This window comes from Terrapene carolina, unplaced genomic scaffold (genome assembly GCF_002925995.2).
Source record: "Terrapene carolina triunguis isolate 2854851 unplaced genomic scaffold, T_m_triunguis-2.0 Scaffold58, whole genome shotgun sequence".
Lineage (NCBI taxonomy): Eukaryota > Metazoa > Chordata > Testudines > Emydidae > Terrapene > Terrapene triunguis.
In genome coordinates, this window is record NW_020664409.1 from 7,073,350 (window position 1) to 7,096,187 (window position 22,838).

General features: G+C 41.6%; 1 protein-coding gene across 1 annotated transcript; it reads right to left on the bottom strand.

The window, feature by feature from the left end:
* Positions 1–8,806: 8,806 nt before the first annotated feature.
* On the bottom strand, positions 8,807–22,195 carry CD83 (CD83 molecule). Its single transcript, XM_024217298.1, has 5 exons — positions 22,067–22,195; positions 21,800–21,930; positions 11,954–12,185; positions 11,712–11,815; positions 8,807–9,570 (listed from the first exon to the last, which is right to left on the bottom strand). The coding sequence occupies exons 1-5, from the start codon at positions 22,107–22,109 to the stop codon at positions 9,397–9,399; spliced, it is 684 nt and encodes a 227-aa protein (XP_024073066.1). The 5' UTR covers positions 22,110–22,195; the 3' UTR covers positions 8,807–9,396.
* Between the last annotated feature and the right edge of the window lie 643 nt (positions 22,196–22,838).

Here is a 22,838-nt window from a genome sequence, read left to right on the forward strand (position 1 = left end):
CAACCGCCCCTTGGGCCACTCCAACCGTCCCCGCGAGGCTCCGCTCTGCTAGCTGCTCCTCCAGCTGTCCTCGCAAACTGCTCCGCCAGCCGCTTAGCAATATAGCTTCAGGCTCCCCCACTAGTTAACACAGCCTCAGTGATCTCAGCTCTTAGTAACTTTAGCTCTTTTGTGATTTCAGCTAGTAGTAGGGGAGCCCCAGTGCTGGTGCACTATTGGCCCGAAGTGAATTCAGCTCAGCAGCCTGTAACTAGACTCCTAATGGAATCAAAGTTAGCTCTGACATTCAACAGTGGAGAGAGGAGGAGGTGCAATTGGTGTTTTAGGCTCACAAAAGGGGCCCACAACACCACATACAAATACCTGCCCCCAACCTCTCTCAATTCACTAGGTTTTGTAACCCATGCCCCTTGTCAAGCAAGTGCTACTTAGGTAATGGTGAGTCCTTCTGTCATACAACAGTTCCACTGGCCTTGATTCACAGAATCAGGGTAACAAAACTTTATTCTTCCTGCCCCAATAACAGAGAAACTGGGGATCCGACACCAGCAATAGTAACCACTTTCAGTTGTTGTTGTCCCAGGCTGGGCGGGTGGGTGTGCCTATGCAAACAAGATCAGCCCCTGGAGTTCTTTTCCACACTCGCCATAATTCACCACCAGATGTCAGGGTAGAGCTCATCCTGACTCTGCTTACATATATATATCTCCTCAATATATGTTCCATTCTATGCATCCGAAGAAGTGGGCTGTAGCCCATGAAAGCTTATGCTCAAATGAATTTGTTAGTCTCTAAGGTGCCACAAGTATTCCTGTTCTTTTAGCGTGATAAAAGTATTTCAGAAACATGAAAACGAGTGTTTCAGTCTATGGACTCCTACTTCAAAGACATATATAGCAACTAACAGAAATGCTATAGATCAGGAAAAGCTAGGAGAGGTAGCTGTGATGTTGTCACTGCTGTATGAATCATCTGGCTACGAGGTCAGTCCAATCGGCAGGGAATAGTCCGGTTTTCTCTAAACTAGACTGTATTTATTGAGCTGGTTAATTATCTTCTCTTAGCAATGGACAAGGATTAAGTGTCCAGGTTGATTTCATTAGATCTGTCATCTGTCTTTGATGCCATTGACCACAAGATTTTGTCGCGACACATTTGTTCATTACTGGCTGAGGGCGGATGGCTCTCGAGTGGCTCTATTAATTCTTGGGTGGGAAGTCTCAAAGGGTGGTTTTGAGCAATTGTTCTTCCACCATGAAGTCAGTTATGCCACTCTTATGTTCAATATACATCTAAAGCCACCAGGAGAGTTAGTGAGCAGCAGTGTATTCAGCAGGCTGATGACATACAGTTTCATGTGGTGCAGTAGAATGAATATGAGTAACACGGTGTCATTATGAGGACATTATAGAGAATAAATGAGTGTGAACGGCTGAGTCATAATCAGAGAAGACTAAAGTAGTGAAGGGGAGTGGGCGGAAGCAACCAGAAGAATTGACAAGGGCAATTTCTGCATTTATATCTGGCTAGAAGAGTATCACCTTTTCTCTCCTATGTGGACCTTGCGACTGTCATCCATACATTTGTCACGTAGAAACTAGGCTACTGTCATGTGCTCTACATCAGACTGGGCAGGGACGCTACCCTGTTGGCTTGGGAAAACTGAAACTAATGCAGCTCCCTACTTGCTGAGTAGTGTGTCCTGCAGCAAGTAACTAACACTAATGCTCAGGCAGATGCTGGCTTCCAGCAAGTTTCCTGGCTGAGTCAAAGGTGCTGGTCTGAACCTTTGAAGCCCTAAACGGGGCTTACCTGAAAGACTCTCTCTCTCCCCATGTTCAGGGTCATCCTTAGGATTTACGGGGCCCTATGCAGTATTATTAAACTGGTGCACCTATGATCCACTGAAGGCGGTTCCCAGCCGGCGCTGCTGACTCCAATATGTCGAGGGGGCACAGCCACCACCCCGACCCGGGGACCCCCAGTACCTCCCCATTGCTGACACATACTGAGCTTTGTACACAGCAGACACCACAGCAGTGGCTAAAGGCAGGCTTCGTGCTGTCACACGGGGACTGCATCTTGCCAGAGCCCACAGCCCTCCTGCAGCCCCTAGCCACTCCTGGCTCACCATGAGCATTTTGACAGGAAGTACCAAGCAGTAATAACAACAACAATACAAGTGTGTGCGTGACAGAGTGTGTGTGTGTGTGTGTGTGTATGAGAGAGACCGAGAGAGAGCCAGTGTGTGTGTGATTGTGTGTTGGGGGACTGTGTGACAGAGTATGTGTTGGGGAGTGTGAGACTGTGTGTGTGTGTGTGTGTGTGTGACAATCTGTACTGGGGGAATGTGATTTGTGAGAGGCAGAGTGTATGTGGGTGTGAGAGCCAGTCTGTGTGTGTGTGTGTTAGGGAAGTGTAAGAGACAGTGAGCACACTGTCACTTTAAATCCCCCCCTTCCCTCCCTCGCTCGGTCTGGCTACACACACACACACACCCCCAGCTGACTCATAGACTCATAGACTTTAAGGTCAGAAGGGACCATTATGATCATCTAGTCTGACCTCCCGAAGTTTCGCTCCTCCTGGCCTGGACCTGGCCTCGCCCCCGCCAGAGACCGAGCAGCGCAGGCAGGCAGGATCCAGGGAGGGACTCCGCTCCGGACTGCGGTGGGCCAGGCCACCGGTGACCGGCTGCGCCGCTCTGGGCTCCCCAGGGCTGGGGCAGCAGAGCCGGAGGCTGGAGCCCTTGGTCAGTGGGCTGAGGAGCAAGCGAGTGGGTGGGGTTGGAGGCGGGGAGAAGCCCGCCAGCCCAGCACAGGGGAGGGGTCAGAGAAGAGAGGATTCCAGCCGCGGCCAGCTAGGGGAATGGTGCCCGAAATTTTTGGGTGCCCTACGCAGCCGCATATGCCTGAGGACAGCCCTGCCCATGCTGTAATGCCACTATTACAATCAGCAGAGGCACTTAAGCTGGAGCTCCCTTGCTACAATGAGGGGTATTCCTTGACAGTGCTTCCAAAATCTTGATTTCTTAACCTTCCAGTCATTCTGTACAGCTCATCTTTCCTTGAAAACACTTAGGGAAGTTGGGGGCTCCTAATTGGAAGGTTTGATGCTGACAGATCAGGTGGGATCTGGGGATATGGCTGGGTAGATAGTCTTGACATTTTCTTCTATCAGAGAGTATTTGTGTAATTGGAAATCTGAATGAAAACTTTGTGTTTGGTAAATTCTAGATTCACACAAACATACCCCAGGCATCTACATTTTTGGAATTGGCTGGAGCTGTGGATAGAAGCCAGACAATTTGAAATAATCATAATTAAATATAACCATTACTGATTAGTCAAGAGTTGCAATATAATAAATGCATGGATAGTTCATCCATTGCAAAATATTAATCTTTTCCAGTAACGGGTGGAAAGACTTCATGTCCACTCAAATGAGGTGTAGACATACTACTAATAATAATCCCTAGATCTTAAATACCACTAAAAGTGCCACTACTTGCATGGATCCACGCAAACCCCACCACACTCACTTGATGATTCTCTCAGGATTTCCATAATAACCCTAGAGAATCAGCTGCACTGTACACACTGCTTTACATACAAGTAATACCAACTGTAGTCAGCAAGAAAGGAGATGCATGAACACCACTTGGCAGCTAAGTAAAGGAGGAACCGATTGTCAAATATTTTGTTTTATAATGTATTTGTTTGTAACTCTTTAAACCTGCACACATACTCTGTTAATGACTAGGGATCTTGCACAGCTTATTGTATTTACTTTAAAAAAATGTACTTCAATGCATATTGAAATACGTAGCACCTCATAGCATCTGTAACATAGTGTAAAGGTGTAGTCCTCATGTCCAGAGGTAAGGAAAATCAATTTCAACCCCCAAAGGACAGACTTATTGGTGCAGAAGGTCACTAAATGCTAGTGATGGGCTTGGAACAAGATCCTGTCTCTACTGCACCACTGCTCTTCTGTAGGAGGAGATATAAAAGAATTCGTATACAAGTGAAAGAATGACGTTTCTCACACTGTCCATAGTGCTCATATATTGTAAAAGATAGGGGAAAGAAGGAAGGAAGACAGCCCAAATTCTTCCCCAGTATCAGCCGTAGTTACACCAGGGCTGAATTTGGTTCATGATGTTGAATACAAGCACGCTTTTGGCTATTACTCAGGAGAAATTGGTCAAGAATAGTTCAGCCTTTACTGAAAATATTAATGTTGCAATACTGCCAAGGGTCATTGTCAGCCTGGGTTATCTGCTGCATAAGTGCTGGTCACACAAATCAGGCTTAGCTAAGGGCTATAATTCATGCACTCGGCATTTCAGAAATTATTTCTTGTAGCTTCCTCTACTTGCCATTTTGCATATTCATTTAGTTTCAGTGAGTGTATGACTATTGTAATCTCTTGCTGGAGCCATTTCTGTGTGTGGTTCAGTGTTTCCCTGTACACCAGTTTTGATCAGAGATGAACAAGCTCCACCTACATATATACTTTGTATGTGAAATGGAAAAAAAAATTAAAACTGCCATTTTTTGGATGCATTCCGTTCACCCTCAGATAACCCAGTGGAAAAATACAGACCACCGTTTACAAAAAAAATATTAACAAGGATGTGCTTGTGGTTAAGGCAGACATTGGAGAGTCAGGAAATATGGGTTCTCTTCCTGGTTCTGACACAGATTCCTTTAAGTAACTTGCCCATGGTTACTTAATCTTCATGTGCTTCAGTTTCCTATCGGTAGAGTGGGGATTATATCATTTCCCTGCTTCACATGGGTGTTGAGATTAAATGCATTAATGTTTGTAAAACACATTGAGATCTTCTGGTGGAAGGCATAATAAGTGCAGTGTAGCTATATGCATACAGTACTCTACCTACAGTGTTACCTCACAGGACTAAAACCATCCATACCAGGAAGCCTGGTGCGCAAGGAGGGGAAAAAATATGCCCAACAGTGTAATTATTCCAACAAAACCTGTACAGCCTTGAGATTATGCAATGCACAAACACACTACCTTCAAGACTGTAAATGTTAAATTCCTCTTTTACTTACACACACACACACACACACACACACACAGGACGGTTTGATTTAGTGATCTAGTCATTGGGTTTGAAATAATTGGCCCCTCTCAAACCACAGATGCAAATTGCAGCAGAGTGATCTCAGTCCTTTAACCTTCTGAAATTCATACCCAGAATACTATGGAGATTACTATGAGAGGGACTTTCAAATCGGACCTTAAAATCTCTTTCCTTTCTGAGTCTTATTACCATCTTTGGTCATACATTTTGGTTGTGATTCTGCCTGGCCCTCAGTCTTAATAGCTTAGCAAGTTTTAGGCTCCTAGACTGATCTTCTACTTTATTGTTATTGTATTCTTTCAGATACATGTGTCCATGTATGAACATCTCAGATGCACAGGTACATTCATTCAGTTTCAAACTGTTACCAATGTGTTACTAGCTTTGTGGGTCAATCAGACAATCAAATATCTTAGCATAAGGCTTTCTCATCCCTGGCCTCTTCTAAACTCTGCAACATATGAGAGCTTTTGGAAAATAATGTCTTCTAAACTCTAGCAGGGCCTGAACCAAAACTCCAGAATCAACCAGACTTGAACTTGTTTGAAATCTGACTCACGTCAAATACTGTCTCAGACCCAAACTTTTCTATTCCAAACAAGCTGCTCCAGAAAATGAAGAAAATGGGCTAAGTTGTTTTTACAAATCATTTTGGGGTAGAAGCCGCAGTCATGGACGAGGACTCCATCATGCTTGGCACTGTACAAACACAGAACACAAAGACAGTCCCTCCCCCAAAGAGTTTACAATCTAAATATACGACAAGAGACAACAAGGAAACAGTTGGTCAACATGATGGGCAGTGGTCTCTGCAGACCAGCAGCCTAACTGCTGTCAAGTTTTGTGTTGGCATTATTGGAAAGGAGAGTTTTGAGGAGGGATTTGAAGGTGGAGTATGAAGTAGCTTTGCAGATGTTTATGGGGCACACCTCCCAAGTGTCAGGAGTAGCAGGAGAGAAAGTACAAAGATGCTTGTTTGAAAATGTAACAAGTGGGCAATGCAGGCTGGCATCATGGGCTGATTGGTGGCAGGAGTCGATAGTGAAGGAGAGATTAAGGTCAGGTGGGGACTGACTGTGAAGGACCTTTGAAGTGAACACAAGCAGCTTATTTTGTTACAGTGGAGGGATTCAAAGCTAGTGGAGGGATTCAAAGAGACAGGTAACATGGCTAAAGCAACAGACTCAGAAAATGAGCTTTGCAGCCGCATTCTGAATGGATACAAGCAGGACAAGATAGCATTTGTCGAGGCCAGAGAGAAGGATGTGGCAGTATTGAAAAGTGAGCTGTTCAGAGCCTGAGAGTTTTAGCTCTGTGGATAGCTAGGAATGGCTGTTTCTTAGCGATGTTATGTACAAAGAATCAGCATGATTAGCTATAGCCTGGATGTGAGGATCTAGAGAGAGGTCAGAGTGGAAGATGATGTCCAGGTTACAAGCTGAGTGGCAGGCAGGGTGGCAGCATTGTTGACAGTGCTCAAGAAAGGAAGTAGCGGCGAGGACTTGGTGGGGGAAAGATTCGGATCTCTGTTTTAGCCATGTTTAGCTTGAGCTGATGGAGATGGAGGCAGAGGCAAAGAGGTAAATCTGTGAGCCATCAGCATTGAGATGGTAGGTATTATTAGTGCTTAAATTACTGCTGAACTTGTTTGTGGATGAGATTACCCAGAAATAAAGTATAGAGGGAGAAAAGGAGACCAAGCATATAGAGCCTTGTTGAACTCCTACAGAAAGTTGGAGGGTGAATGAGGACGATCCTCCAAAAGACATACTGAAGGAACAATTAGAGAGGTAGGAGGAGAACCAAGTGGGACAGAGTCACGGAAGCCAAAGGTGGACAAGATTTCAGGAAGAAGAGCATGATCTACTGGGTTGGTTTATTATTGATTCTTGAGGAGGGATGATGCTCAGTTGTCCATACTGATTCTTTTAGATCTACCATGTGCCTTTGATATTTGGAGTTTTGTCAACATGTATGCTGGCCCTCATAGGGAGAGATGGAGTAGCTTTTCCTTTCTTTCTCAGGGGTCCTGCAGGGCAATTGCTGGTCCACCCCAAGGATCTCTTCTTGGGCCTCTTCTTGTCACCTTTCTTGTTCAACATGTATGGAACCTGAGGCCATTAGGAGGATCAGTAAAGAGGCTTGGTGTTATTTGATATCATGGTGTGCATGCAACTAAACCGAATTAGAATGGTAATAGAGTGAAATTTTAAATAGTTGCTTTTATCTGTAGGTATTTATATCCAATCCACTCTATCACCTACTAAACATTTACATCACTTTTACTGGTGCCCTGTGTTTAAAAGTGGGCATTGATGGAATAAAATTAGGGGGGATACATTTCTCTATTAGCAACAGAACAGGTTTAATTTACCTAAAATTGAACTTTGAGGAGTAAATAAATAATTTTAACCACTTGGAAATACACAAAATAATCAGTTACACACACACACAGTCAGACATCTTAATCTGTTAATTGTATCAGATGTAAAATAAACCACAATTTCTATGGAGCAATTTATTTACAGTACATGGCACACAGGAATACAGGTAGGTAGGTTACCTCTGAATTTAATTTCATTTACAGTACATGTATTTATATGTAAAATTGATTACTTAAAAGCAAATGTGTGGTGGTAATCTAGCATGCACCAAATAAATAACACGTTCAGTCCTGCACCCCCACCGTCCTTCCGGCCAACAACTGGACAGAATTCCCTTGAAACTCAATTGGTGCAGAACTTTAATTGGCCAAAAGGGGCATTGTTGAGTGATGCAATGTGCTTTCCTCCCATCACACCTTCAATACAGTCAAAGGAAAGTCATCTTTACACAATTTAGAATTACAATCCCTTTTTAAAATTATACTACATCAATTAGTGTTTATAATTATTTAATCCAATTTTTATACAATTATTGTAATGGTGTTGTTAAATGATTGTAAATCTACCCTGTTATGCTCCTCATTTCACAGATTCAAACCTCAAGCTCAAACTTCTAGAATCCCTCTAAACTGTATTCTGACCTGAACTTGCATGCAGGCAAGCTAGTGAGGGAAGTTCTGACTCTCAGATTCCATCATCTTAGGTCTGGAATGTCCCTTGCTCTCTTTGGTTCAAGGTGACAGGTCTCCTTTCCCTAGAGATACCTGAACTTAGCTTTCCTCACATCCTCATTTTATATACTCAGTATACACCATGAGCAGCCAAACGTAGCTGCTCAGTTATTCCATCTCCTCTCCTATCTCTTGGCTTTCTCAGTATATTCCAAGGGCAGGTTAACCCCCCCCCCGCCCCCAATGACCGATCTTACAAGTCACAGGCCCAATTTTCCCTAGTGTAATTCCACTGATTTAAACCAGAGATAAATTCAGTCTCATGTGTTTTATAAAATCATAGAAGAATCCATCTGTTTATAAGTCTTTTGAATAGCACATGCTTCTTCACTGATGTGGTAGGTTTAAAAAGCATGATAAATTTGTAGCTGTGTGTGTGTGTGTGTGTGTGTGTGTGTCTGTGTGTGTGTGTGTGTGTAATGTTCCCTGAAATATATATAAATGTTCCCTGAAGTAAAGGTGCTCTTGGGAAATCACTGACGGGCCTCTTATTTATCTGCACTCCTTGCACTAATGGAAGGGTCTGCATACTAGGGAAAGATTTCCAGGATGTTGTCTATCTCTCTTACATCTCTCTGTCCATCAATCACTCTGAGATTAACCAATAAAAATAAATCTGGTTGGATTTGGTGAATCTCCAGGATGTTATGTAGCCATACTTCTCAATCATGGTAGTGAATGCCGTCAAAAACAAGAGCTCACCGTCCAGAGGAGAGTGAAGCATATATGCTTAGCTTTCTGAAAAATTGTACTGCAGCAGCAGTAGTGCGTGACTGTTAAAAGAGCTGAGATATTAGTTCAGTCGATAACTTAATCCTCTAAATCAACACCATCAAATCCTCTCTGTAACCTACTTTTCAGATGGTAGAAATAGCCTCTCTCAGAACAAGATGGGTATAATGGATTGAAGTGGAGCATATGCCAACCATATAATAGCCTTGTAACAAAGCTGTAGGGCGGCACTGGTATTTGTTAGTCACCTTAAATTCAACAGTTATTGTACTGTATGAAGATACTCTTTGAAGACTTGTCCAGCACAAGCAGGTATTTGACAGATTACCTAAGCTATCAGGATACCCTGAAGAGGCAGTATGTTAGCTTTTATTTCCTCTCTATGTTGCCCAACCATCCATCTTCATGAGGTGTTTATTAATGAGCCCACAGTTTCTTAAACTACATCAGCTTGGCCAGAACTCAAATTAGGTCCATTTTTGCAAGTGCTGTTGCTGCCTAAACACTGGATAATCTTCTTTTCTTGCGCACTGACAAGGATAAGTGTGTGTTTCTGTTCTCTTCTGTGTTTATGATAACCTGGAAGCATGTTCTCTTTTTTTAGGCATGTCTAAAAAAGCAAAGAAAAGGATCATTTGATGTTTATTTGTTCTTTTTTAAATACATTTTTAAAGTAAGGATTATGCATTAAAATTACTGTTAAGAGTTTGCTCAGTGCTAACCACAATTAATTGGAACACCTTTTCCATTCATTTCTCACCAGACTGTGGCTCTCCAATAAAAGGAAACATTTCAACTGTCTTGCTTGCCCACTCATCTGAAGTATCACATAGTCAGAAGACCTAGATACCACAGGGAAACTGAGAACCTTATTTTAAATTTACAGGCTTTGGTTAAAATGGGCCTCAGTTTGGTAATCTTTTTGAAAAGTGACAATCTAGTGTTGGATCACAAATCTGTTTTCACCTGACTTGTATGCCCGTTAAAGTCTGAAATATCTTCAACAAATTGTGAAGTGTAAATCTTATTAAAGTCCCAATCCTGCCATCGATCCACACTCAAAATTGCCATTGAGTTCAATGGCTGTTAAATTCTTATAAGCCTCATTATTCCTGAACACTTAACAGACATATTAAATAGTAAAGTTCTTTGCTGAGATTAAGGCAATATTAAACATTGATGAAAGCTGATTTAGTGTCGCTGAGATTGGGCTCCCATACTAGTAGAGTGTCGCATGTAATTTTTCATCAGGATGGTCACCTCCAGCATACGGTTCATTTTTTAAAATCACAAAACTTCAACTGCAAATAAAATTTACAGTTGTTATATGTGGAAGGAGAGGTTCTTTACAACCAGCATGAGCCACATTAGAGACACTGAACAAAATGGGAGCATCTTTTTTTAATGAGTGATATACTTGCTTTCATACTTTCATCTTAGCAAATTTCTACAAGATTTAGCTTGTCAAACTTTATTCTGAATGGCACAAATTACTGGCAGAAATTGTCAATCTAAAAAACAGGCAGACATGAGTTTTTAATTGCTCCCTGAAGATATATGAAAAGCTACTTTTAGCTGCAGCTAATTCTCCAATCAGATAGCATTTATGATTTGTGTCACCGAACATGACAATAATACCAATAAAATTTAGCCAAGAAAACTTTAAAAGTGAATGGTGGAGGGTTTGGGGTTTTTAGTAAAATACACCAAAACTCTCATGTAAGGTTCCCATGGGGGGGAATAGAACCATTATTGAAAAATCTAATTAGCACTTAAAACTTGAGGGACTTGCCACCTCAAGGTGATGAACTATAGACTTCCTGGTTTTTCTGCCATAGGGAATGGTTTCACTAGTATCATAAATAATGTTTCATCCCATTCCTCTCTAGCTAGCTTCTAACATGCCTATTCTCTCCATATCCCCATAACCATCTGATAGTAAGGACCAAAGTTTACACTGCATAGTATTCTTGTGCTTTTCAGGTTTGTTTGTTTGTTTGTTTTGTCTGGGGTGGTATTACATGTGGTGGTGCTGTGTGCAGCCCAGTCAAGAAGTGGGTTTTCTATTTTGCTTTCAAAGAGCTGTAATTCATGGTCAATTGCAAACTACTGATTTCATTACCTTTGGTATATAATATTACTTTCTACTTCTATATTGCTTCACATCCAGTGATCTCAAAATGCTTTACGGACATATAATGGCAAATACTAAGATTCACAGCATCCCTCTGAAGTAATCATCCCCATTTTACAGATAAGGAAACTGAGGCCAAAATCTCAAGGATTTCAGTGAGGAAGTATCAGGCTCTCAGTGTGCAAGTTGGACAATATGCAGTCCATCAGACTGGGAACATAATAAATGGAGCAGATATCCTGTAGGTCTGTACCTCATTCTTGGACAAATTCTATTTCCAGTTGCCACATTGTGTTTTCTGAGAACATCCATTGAAGTTAATGGCCTTTCTCTGAATGTATACTTGGCGTAACTGGGAGCAGAAATGAGCGCTTTGGTGCTCCAGAAGGACAGTATGTAGTGAGTCAAATGGGTGTATGGAGTGAATAAATACTTTATGTATTGAGGACTCTGTCATCCATTCTTTGTGCACCCAAATCTCTCAGTGACTTTGATAGAAGTTTTGGGCATACAAGGAATTCAGAATTTGGCCATAAACTAGATATGGGAATCAGCTTCTATTGGTAAATGAAATATTTTGAGAAGACAAAAGCAAACATGTAGAAAACATTACTTACACAGGTAAAAAAGATGAGCAGCAAGTAAAAAATCCCAAGGCAGGACAGCAATAAAAGTTCCGCTCTGTATTTTTTAAATTTTTCATCTAATTGTTCAGTACAACCTGAAATATAAAATAAATGAGGTGTTTTAAAGATGTATTGGTATCTCTGTTCACCTTGAAGTAAAGCATATCTTGAAATGGTCTTTAATCACTAAATTGCCATATCAAACATGAAGAAGTCAAATGACCCTACCATACCTGTTACTTTTAATATGATTGTGCCACTTTGGTTGTGTTTTCCAGCTGGTGCCCACAAGATGCACCCATATGTCCCACTGTTGTGGCTAGTAGTGTTTGTGATTCTCAAGGAATATGTGTCATCACTGGAGAGCTGCAAGGATCCATTAAGTTCTTTTGGATAGTAATATTCCACACCATTCTCAAGGTTCTTCTGTACCATCTCTGCCAGTTCTTCACCATTTCCAACAATCTGGAAAACACCAATATATTTTATTGATAAAGCTACAGTGAGCATAGTCTGCTGGCTTTCCTCAATTTTAGGGGAATGATATTTTATATAAACACAAGCTTTGTTTAAAAAATAAAATGCACAATATATTTGAAGGGAAAAAAATTCCAGGATGATGGTGTTATATTTTCTGCCTGCAAATGAAGTGATACTGCCCATCATGAGTTTTATCTGCATTTCCAGTGGTTAAGAATGTGTGTGCGTGCATACACACAAACATGCAACATGGTTTCTTAATCTACCTAATCTGGATATCTATCCAGTGGAACTATAGTACAATAGAAGGCTGTGGGATAAATTCACCCCCCAGGAAGCTAACAGAGACCCTAGTAGAGGTCCATAGAGGAGGAGGAGAGGGCTGTTGCAGCCAGCCTTCCTTGTGCTAGGGAGTTATAAGAGCTCCCTAATAGGGGTATGGTGCTGACCAGGAAGGAGGCATGGCCAGTGCATAAAGCTCCAAATCTCAGTCCTTTTAAGTCCCCTTCTTCAGGGCTTATTATCCACAAAAGAAAGAGCAAATCAACTGAAAAACACCATGCAATAATTCCCAGGGGCCTTCCCCCATTTGAACCAGTGGAAGGGAAGAAGGCACTCCCTTCCTTTAAATTTTACATATAAGTTTCAGATAATTATCTAGGTTCTTGTATGTCATGTTGTACAATTTCTGATTTCCCTGATAGCAAATAGTGAGTGAAAAGGTTGGATGGTCTTGTTATTAAGGCACAGGACTGGGAATCAGGAGATGGGATGCTTTATTCTTTTCTCATGCTGTTGTAAATTAGGAGTAACGCCACTGAAGTCAATGGAATTATGCTAACTGAAAGCTGGTGCAAATGAGAACTAAACAAGGCCCATGAGTTCTAGTCTTGGCCTGACACTAATTTCCTGTATGACCTTAGGCAAATGACTTTGCCATTCCATGTCTCATTTCTTCCATCTGTAAAATGGAGATAATCATGTTTCCCTACTTCACAGGGGATTCATGATTGTGAGGTGGGATTCAATTTTAGCTCTAAAGCTCTTTGAGATGGTCTGGTGTAAAGCATGACTATAAAACTCCAAAATAGTAGAAATATCACTCTAGAAAGACAGACGAATAAGATGATTTCAGTTTACATTCACCAAAGCACCCTGAGTATGTCTACACTGCACACAGTAAACCCAGACCCTGACTTAGATTTGAGCCCAAACCTCCCTTCCGTCCACACACAAATCAGACTGACTTGGGTCAGCAAACATTCAGCAGGGTTCTAGGACCCATGTCCTAGCGGGGTGGGTCAGTGACCACGTCCTGCTGAGACTTGCATCCAAGCCTCGTTATTTTGCAGCATGGATGCAGGTCAAGCCGCAAACCCGTGTCAGAAGGGCTGCATAATGCAGTATGTGAAACCTGGTCCAGCAACTGTAAGCTCAGATTTATAATGCCATGTGGATGGTCAAGTGCAGGTTTGGAAACATTGAGTTTACAAACCTGGTCTCACAGACCCAGGTTTAGTGTGAAGTGTAAATATACCCTCTGTATGGTCTGTACATACATAATATACTTTAAAAAAAAAAAAAACAGGTAGCTTCACCACCTACAGTTCCTCCCTCATTTATGGAAACTCTGATAGTGTTTTATCACTATCCTGGTCCTGTTTTATCCAAACCTCTAAATGTTGGGAGAAAGGAATATTCACGTAAATGACTCCGGTCTTGGCCCATCTCTACTTTATAATTATTATTTTTGTACTTCCTTTATTTCCATGAGGTCTCCTTTTCAACACAGGTAAATACACAGTGTCACTCACACTTGAGAGTACAGCATACCAGCCCCGCTACGTGTTTTAGGCTACAGGGACATCTGGTGGTAGTTTTAGAGCTTTTGCATAAAAAGACATCACATTCATCAGTGGATTTCATCAGCGATTCTTTTTTTCCTCAGCTGCTTTAACTAAATAATTTCTCTTTGCAGTCTTTATTTTTTATATATGGTAAAATCCTCTTTAATTGTAAAAAACATCTGAAGGAATTTAAGGATTTGAATAGTCTCTCTGCATAGCTCATAGTCATTAAAAATAAAGTCAACAAAATATTCAGTCAAGGCAGCAGTCATGTTGTCGCTTAAACACGTCTACACGTTACAACTAACTTCTTTTTCCCAAACCTAATTAAAGTCACCAAAATGCTATTTCATCATTTTGCTTCCTCCCATGATACTTAGCAAACTTTTGCTAGACAGAACATTTAACGGATCAGGTTCCCATGATAATCCAGTGCAATTCATGCCAAATTTTATCCAGGTGATGCCACAACTGCACAGCATAAGGTGGATGACATGGGGTATATTTAATTCTACACACAGTCAGTGGATGTTGATTTGGGACACTGTAAGTGGCTGCAATCCACACACGTACAAACCATCCTGTTCTTTCTTCTTTAATCAGCCTCAAAATGGTTTTTGCCTAGATTTGTGTTTCAGTTCAACCCCATGTTGTAGAGCTACCACTGTTGATAGAGCTACATAGTGCTGAATGTTCTTGATAAGCACTTAGGATCGTGAAAGAGAGTTGGGCTTTACCTATACCACTTTTTCTTGTAATTCCTTTAGCAGGTTTCAGAACAAAAAGGCACATTATGAATCATGCTGGAACCCGTAGAAATATATAATGTTTAACTTATTTACATAAAAATTGACTCAATAGCATGCTGGCTGCTGAGAATTACTGAAGCAAGAATTTTGCTGGGAAATAGGGACCTGAAAGCAGTGTTCTTCTGCCTGTCTACTTAAAATAACCCATTCAAAAATTAAACAACAAAAGAATTTTAAGTTTATTTTTATTGTCATATTTATTTTGGCCTGGGGGCAACATTTCTGACAGGCTTCCAACGTTTCAGAACCACCCAGGCAGCTTCCTCTTTGTTGTTATTCATCACCTTGATGGCAATGAGGAAAAACACACTACTTTAAATGCTGGGGTAAGAGGCAATCAACACATGGAGATTCACCCATGAAGCTGTGTGCATTTTTTCCAACAAAATATAATTTAGTGCCCACTTTCCTTTTTTACAAGTGGGGAAATAGTATGGAAGACAAAAACTGCTGAATCAACCCAATTAGAACTTGAATCAGCACAAATCAATGGCTCATGAAAAGGAAAGGTTGTCTTTTCTCCAGGGCGCACATCAGACTTGATTGACTATAGTTTTGTTTCTGCAAATCCTTTTTAAATCATTGGTTCTCCAATACATTGGATTTGGGCCCAATTTCTGTACTGGGTTTCTTAGGCTCTACCTACTGCTATGTTTGAACTCTCTTAAAACCATCTTTAGATGTTCTAGACTAGATCCATATTTTTTTTTCCAAATGGTTTTTCATGTAGCTTGGCACCATTTATACCACGTTTAAGCACTGTTCAGTAAGAACTGTACTTAAACACTGTTCATAAACATGACTGGGGAGCCAGTGTAGACAGGGCCTAAGAGCTGCAAGACTTCTTACCTCTTTAAAATAATTCTGTAGGGCAAATTTTTACTCTCTTACACTGATGTAAATCCTTACTACTTACATTATTTTGATGGAATTATTCAGGAGTTATACCAGTTTAACTGACAGCAAAATTTGAGGCCTTTTGTCTTCTCTGGAAATAGGCAAGAAAAGAAACCACAATGTAAGGGGTACTTTGCTCCAAAAAATTAGTTCCTTACCCAGCTCTATTAACTACAAATTACAGTAAGTAATTTGTAATGAATAATTTACTAAATAAATGTTGTATTTTTTCTGTCTGTGAACTATCCATACAGATTGCCATATTCTCAAATGTATACACTATTCAAATTTATTTGATGAATAATTTGTACAAATAGCTCTTGATCTGTAGCTTGTTTACAAGGTGGTGTTTGTGAATATTTGATATCCAAAATTTGTCAGTCTTGATTGAACATATAGGTTACATAATGTGTTTCTGTTCTCTGACTGGATGAATGTAATTCTTAGAATCAGGGGAGAATAATTGTGATTCTAAATTTTAAATTCAATTTCAGCAAATATTCTGTAATAGACTCTCTTTCAGCAAACCAAACAAGGTGCAGTATGGGACAAGAATTGTTCTCTAGATCACAGATAGAAAATGGTTTTTTTAGCTGTTCTTTAGACAACAAACTATAACGTCATCTAACTTAGCTTACATTAACCATGAGTGAAATTCACCCAGTGAAGAGGGCCTACACACAACTCCCTGCGCTTTGGCAAAAATAATCAACTAAACTTAATTGTATCAAATATGTTTGAAAGAAAATGGCTATTCAGTTAAAATACACCCTCCAGTCTCATCAAATGGCTTTCTTTAGTAGTACTCTCCTTAAGCAAGATGGTACCTTGACTCCTGGCTACATTAAATTGACAATATCATTTCCCTTTATCATAAAAACAGCTTTTTATTACATGCAAAATGGTATTGCTCCAAGGCTGATGTCATAATGAAGGTGGGTGTATTACTATTCACGTATTGTTTTTCTGAGTGTAGGATCATTTGGGGAAATGGTTTCATTTAAAAATTCACTATGGATAATAAACAAACTTGAATTTTTTTGCTGTTAAATAAATTATTGATCTTAATATAAAAAAAATTAGGAGGAGGAATTTAGTTTCAAATGTCAAGTGGCCACTGCAGAATGAGCTGGAACTGAACTGAGCCTACCTCGTGGATAATGTTGGTGTCACAAAAACACCTTTGTAGTCAGTTGGCACTAAGTGGGTTTCTTATGAACTTTTGCCGCAAAGACCAAGGACAGAATGAGGAAGGAATGGGTTTTCCCAGTCAGTGCTTAGGCTTATTAATGGAGGAGTAGCATATAAAATAAGATTGTTCTACTGCTACTATGCTTTACCTAATTTGAGCCAGAGTCTACCCCCTCTCCCCTCCAAGCTTATTGATGGTGAGTAGTCCCACTGATTTCAAAGTATTACTCAATGTGAGTATTGGTCACAGATTCTGGCCCAAGTGTAGTCTGGCTCATGTGTAGTCTGGTCCCAATCTAGCAAAGTTCTTAAAAACCCATTGGAGAACTCTGCCCATGGCAGAATCTAGCTCTTAGTGAAGAGAACTATTATTTAGGGCTCTGAATTTATTACCCTTCCCTAGTACGACAGTAAATTCACTTCATGAGAAGAGTTACGTGTGACAGTGCATTCTGCTCTCAGTTACACCCAGGCAAACTCACTGTGCCCTGGGCCCTACGATGGTGCATAGTGTGTATGGGGAGGAAAGATGAAAGGATTGGATTTATCCCTCACACCCTTGTGAAACACAGGGACTTCTCCATCCCTATGTCCCGAGGGCATGCAGCACACAAAGGGTGCTGGGATGAGGAGGGGCCATTGTTCTGCCCACCCATCACACATTGTCCAGATGTGGAGAAGGTAAGGTACTCTTTGCACAAGTGCCCCACTGCTCTCCCTAGAGTGTACCCTTCTCCTCAGGCCCAACAACAACAACCCAGTGTCGTGCCCAGATGGCACAACTGAGTGCTGAACTCATCTAGAAAAGTTAAGTAATTTTTGTGAAAGTTAACCCCCCTCAAAATTCTTTTTAAAATTTCTTGGTGTTTTAAAAGATTTCCTTTTATTGGGAAGAAAAAATCCCTTTTTCTTATCTTTTCTTTCACTTGATTTTAAAAAATATTTTACACTGGGTAAAGGAGAAAGTGTGTTGTTTTTCCTACTGCAATTAAATTATTTGAAAAAATTTGAAATTTTTCATTTAGAATTTTTCAGGGAAAAAATTGTTTTTCAAGCAAAAAAAATAAGTTTCTTGTAGTCAAAAAGGCATTTTTCCAAGATTTTGATGGAAATTTTTTGCTCAGCTCTAATTGGGTATAAATGTTAGAAACTGACCCTCTGTGTTTATGTACAGGCCTCAGACAAAAACGAACTTAAATATGTTATCAGATGTGTATTTTGGATACTTATCCAAAGCACTTTGCCTCATTTTTACATTTTACAAGAAAGAGCTAGAGCGTTAAGATTTCCCCCCCCCCCAGCTAAATAAAAGCTTTTCCCCTCTTACCTTTTAGATCAGGTTTTTCCTAGCTAAAGCACAAATAAAACAGCCAAATGTCCACTAGAATTTAATTTGTATATATTCATGTTCTGTTTAAAATTAACTGAAAGGAAAAGAATGGCTCTTAGCCCTTACAAAATGCTTCACATGTTCACATTTCTATACAAACAAGAGCCCTAGGAGGTAAGTGAATAAAGTTTTATTATCCACACTTTTGTTTTATAAATGAGACATGGAGAGATCAAAGTCACAATTTCCATCATTCGCTCCCTAAAGTTTTAGGCACTTAAATAAAAGTATCCTGATTGTACAGATGCTGAGCACCCACACCTCCATAGGTCTTGTCTGTACTTGTGGGTGGCTCAGCATCCCAGGAAGATCAGATCGCCCTTATGCAGGTCCCAGTTATGAAAAGTGTAGTTTCAGTAACTTACCCAACACCACCCAGCAAATCTGTGACACAGCCAGGAATAACGTCAAGGAGCTTGTGGCACTCTGCCTAGTGCTTGATCTGCTAGGCCACACTACTGGTAAGTATTTTTGAATAAAAACCCTTGCACTTGAGCTAACGGACTTAGACCCTGAGCTTATGAACACTTACACACATGTCTAACTTTACACATGAGTAGCTCGATTGACTTCAACGGCCTATTCATGCATGCCAAGTTAAACATATGTGTACTCATGTGCAGGATGGAGACTTTAGCACATTGGACATAGTTGTAATACTTAGTACTCCCATATTATATTTATTTGGATTTTTGCACTAGAATATTATTATTAGATTGGCACACACCACTTTTTTAATAAGGGTTTTTTAAGATAAAACTTGAAAACCCTGATATTCTAAAATATCTTCTTTAAAGCAGATTATAGAAAAAAACTAAAAGTGCTCCAATAATTGTTAAGAAAAGGCAATAATGTCCTGCGAGGTGTGTTATCTAAGCATTAATTCCACACAAACTGCAGAGGCACATCATCATCGTCATTTTTAAAAAGCAGCAGAAGCCAAAGATTAATTGCTCGCATTTACAGCACAGTTCAAAGTGACCTTGTACAAAAGATTTAGCCTAACAACTGTTTGAACTCTACAGTCTGAAATTTCATACCGTTTGTTGGAATTACTTTTTAATTAGCCCTTTGGGGGCTGTACGTGTTGTTCATTGATTAATCCTTTGGTAGCTGTTTTTTAAATAACTGATTAATTCTACATGTGGTTGCCTAGCTGCACGCTGTCATTTGTTTGTTCTCCTTAAAGTGGTGTGGAGGGCCAGATCCTCTTTCTTTGTGCCACCAGAGGGGTACAATGAATCAGTCCTACAGTGTTTCCTCAGAATTCTTCTCTCACAATGATGACTCTCAACTCTGTTCTGCTGTCTGGCCCCACCAGCTCCTGCTCTGGAAAGCACGGTTCCTGCATGAGCTGTGCTTCCAGGTGCTCCACTGATCACAACTAACCCCCTGATTCTCACCCCTAGGTAGGAGGGTTCCTGCCCGCAGCGTGGGAAGCAGCACAAGTTAATAGAGCCTCAGGCTGTTTTCACTTCTGCTGATTTTCCGGTGCAGATTTGGGAGCCAGTTTGTCCACCCATTCTCTTCCACCCTTAGCCTGCCTCTGTCTATTTTCTACAGGTCCACAGACCTAAACCAGACCGAGCCCTGCAGAGATGTTTCTCCAGGATGGGAATCAAGGGAAGCATGCCACATAGTTGGAATTCCCCCATTTTACAGGCTTCCCAGTGCACAGAGATGGAAACATGGGGTATTAATTGATTAGTAAATATTTATATGTAAAATATTTGCTTATTCAGTCTTTAAAAGCAGATTGCAAAAAAGGATCAGATTGCCCCTATTTCCACACTGAAACTCTCCAAACCCAGCAAGTTGAAGGCCCTCCTTTCTAAGCACTCACTTCCACTCAGCCCAACCCCTCAGGAAAAAAACCGAAGGTAGAAAGACTTCAGATTTATTGATGGACAAGCAGAGAAATTCTAAACAATTCTGACTAACTTAGATATCTCTTTATGATGTAGTTGGGATCTAAATTAGAGGCAGAACATGTATTACAACCAGAGAACCCAATATAATAATAGCACTTACATAATAACAGAATTTATATAGCACTACGTTTTTCATGAGAGGATCATCACCAAGTGCTTAACAGAACTAAGAAATTGGTAGTATTCCCTGTTTACGTGATAAGGAAACTGGACCCAAAGAAACATCACACAGCTGCATGAGAAGCCACTGGACAATGTTGTCTCACTTCGTGTAACAATTTCACTTCAAAGTGCTTTATGTACATTAGCTAATCATTCCTCATAGCACTTCTGAAAGTAGGTTGGTAAGCAGTAGTCCTCCTATTTTACAGATGGAAACACTGAAGCAGGGAGGCTAATATCTCCTTTTTACAAGATTGCAGGGGGAATAATTCAGATCTTCCCAGCGCCATGCTCTGTACTCTGTACTCCACCCTCTTTCAGAACAAAAATATTTAAAAGAACAGCAATAGCTAATTTAGATTTTAAAGAAAAAAATGTCAACCCCTTTTTTGGAATCCACCATTCTGAAGTCACAACATCACGTTTCATCCTACAAAAGAGTACAGCAAATGGGGCAATGGGGGTCCCTGCATTCCTTAAAGTGCCCCAATCTCTCCCAGACCCTGGAATGCCTCTCCCATCCCACATATACCCCAACAACCCTCCACCAGCCCCTACTAACCTCACAACCACCCTGAAATACCTCCTGCTCAGCGTCACTGACCACAGCCCCCAATATCCCAGCCCTTCACCCCCACAGCTCCCCAACACTCCCCACTCCCCCCATAGCTCACCAACAACTTGCCCCCAGTCCCTCACCCATTGCCCCTGGGACCTCTTCCTGGACATTCACCAGTGACACCCACCCACTGCTCTGCTCCCATCCCAGGCTAGGGTGGCTCTTCCCAGTCCTGGTCACCCAACTCTGCTCACTCCCATCATCCACCCTGCACTCACGTGGCCCCGCACCCCTCAGGTTTGGCCCAGCCCTCCTCCGTCATGGAAGAAGCAGCTGGGCCAAATGTGAACGAGTGGTGTTGCGAGCTGGTGCTGGGAGTTGCAGCACCACTCAGTTTGGGGGGGTTGTTTTTTCCGGGAGGGAGGGGCTGAAATGGGGGGCATCTGTGCAACTGCACCGAGTGCACATTGGCTAGACCAGGGCTGGAGCAACATTACAGATGCAGCCTTGTGAAGGGCAGAATGTCTAGAATAGCAGCGTGGGCATCCTCAGAACTCTGGCACAGTGCGGGCTGGTGACGTCTGAGAGCAGGCAAGGGACACCTAACTCAAGCATCGGTGTACAGCAGAGTGTAAATATCCTATGGCATGTGACTCAAGTCATGGCAGGCAATGCCTATGCTACCTCCACTGCTCTGACAGAAAGATTCTTCTCCATAAAACAGCCAAGCATTTCCTATGAGGAAAGTTAGAAGCCGGTGGGAAAGCAAAACAAAATGCACAGTCTGCATGAATCACAGTAACATTTCCTTACTTTATGCCAGGACACTCCCTCATAGGTGACTTGTGGGTCCCGAGGAGCTTCACAGGCCAGCAGCGCTTCTTCTGTACACGTCACTGCAACCTCTGGAATGGCCACAGAAGTCCCACGAATGAAACACCATACTGCAAGGCACAGGTACACACAAATCATCTTTAGAAAGAGAGGCCTAAATGTTCCAGTCTGTAGAAGAATTACGGCCAAAATACACCCGCAGAAATCAATGAGAAGTAAAATTAAAAATGAAAGTGTCACGTTTACCATTGCTCAGGATGACAAGCTGGGTGTAGTATGCCGAAAGCATGGCTTGCTGCTGTCTTGGATTGCTGAGGAGTTGTGATTTGTTCTTTGCAGGAGGAGCTGTGTGAACAGAGGTGAAGCAGCTGCTGTTTCCAGCCCTAGGCAAACAGCTCTAGAGAACGTCAGCAGGGGTATGTCCCAGCCAAACAGTTTGAGTCTGAAGTCCCCTAGACACAGGGAAAATCCCTGAGTGGGAGTGTAAAGGCTCCTCCCCTTAACCCTGCTAGGGCTGCCCCACTTCCCCTTACTGTTTTTGCTGATGACGTCTCCTTTCCTGCCCCTCTCCTTAACAGAACAGTAAAATTACTCAGTGATGACAATAGGTGTCAGCAACGAGTGCTGAATATGGTGTATTTGAAAGTGCAGTCAAGGACAAGCCATGTTCACTGCCTTTTCAGAAACCATAGTTAAACCCTCAGATTACAACACCAGGGTGACTCCATAGCTCAGGCTTTAAGGACATGTCTACATAGGGAAATTTACTGGCATAATGAGACTGGTATAATTATGTTGCTGTAGTTGTATTGGTAAAATTCACCATGTGGATACTCATATTCCGGTTTAATTTATGTCACGCTGAAAGCAACATAAACCAGAATATGGCACTCCTGTTCCTGACAGGGCCGGCTCCAGGCACCAGGCACCCAAGCTGGTGCTTGGGGCGGCACCTGGAGGGGGGCGGCGCGGCGCTCTGGCCGCCGGGGAGAGCGGGGCCACAGCCGGGCTCGCCGCC

Bases quoted from the DNA above. Each gene is read 5' to 3' on its own strand.
- CD83 (XM_024217298.1), bottom strand. From the start codon at position 22,109: ATGCTTTCGGCATACTACACCCAGCTTGTCATCCTGAGCAATG. The intron at 21,931-22,066 runs GTAAACGTGACA...TGTGCCTTGCAG, and splicing joins GCTTGTCATCCTGAGCAATG to TATGGTGTTTCATTCGTGGG. The intron at 12,186-21,799 runs GTAAGGAAATGT...GGTGTTTTCCAG, and splicing joins AGGGAGTGTCCTGGCATAAA to ATTGTTGGAAATGGTGAAGA.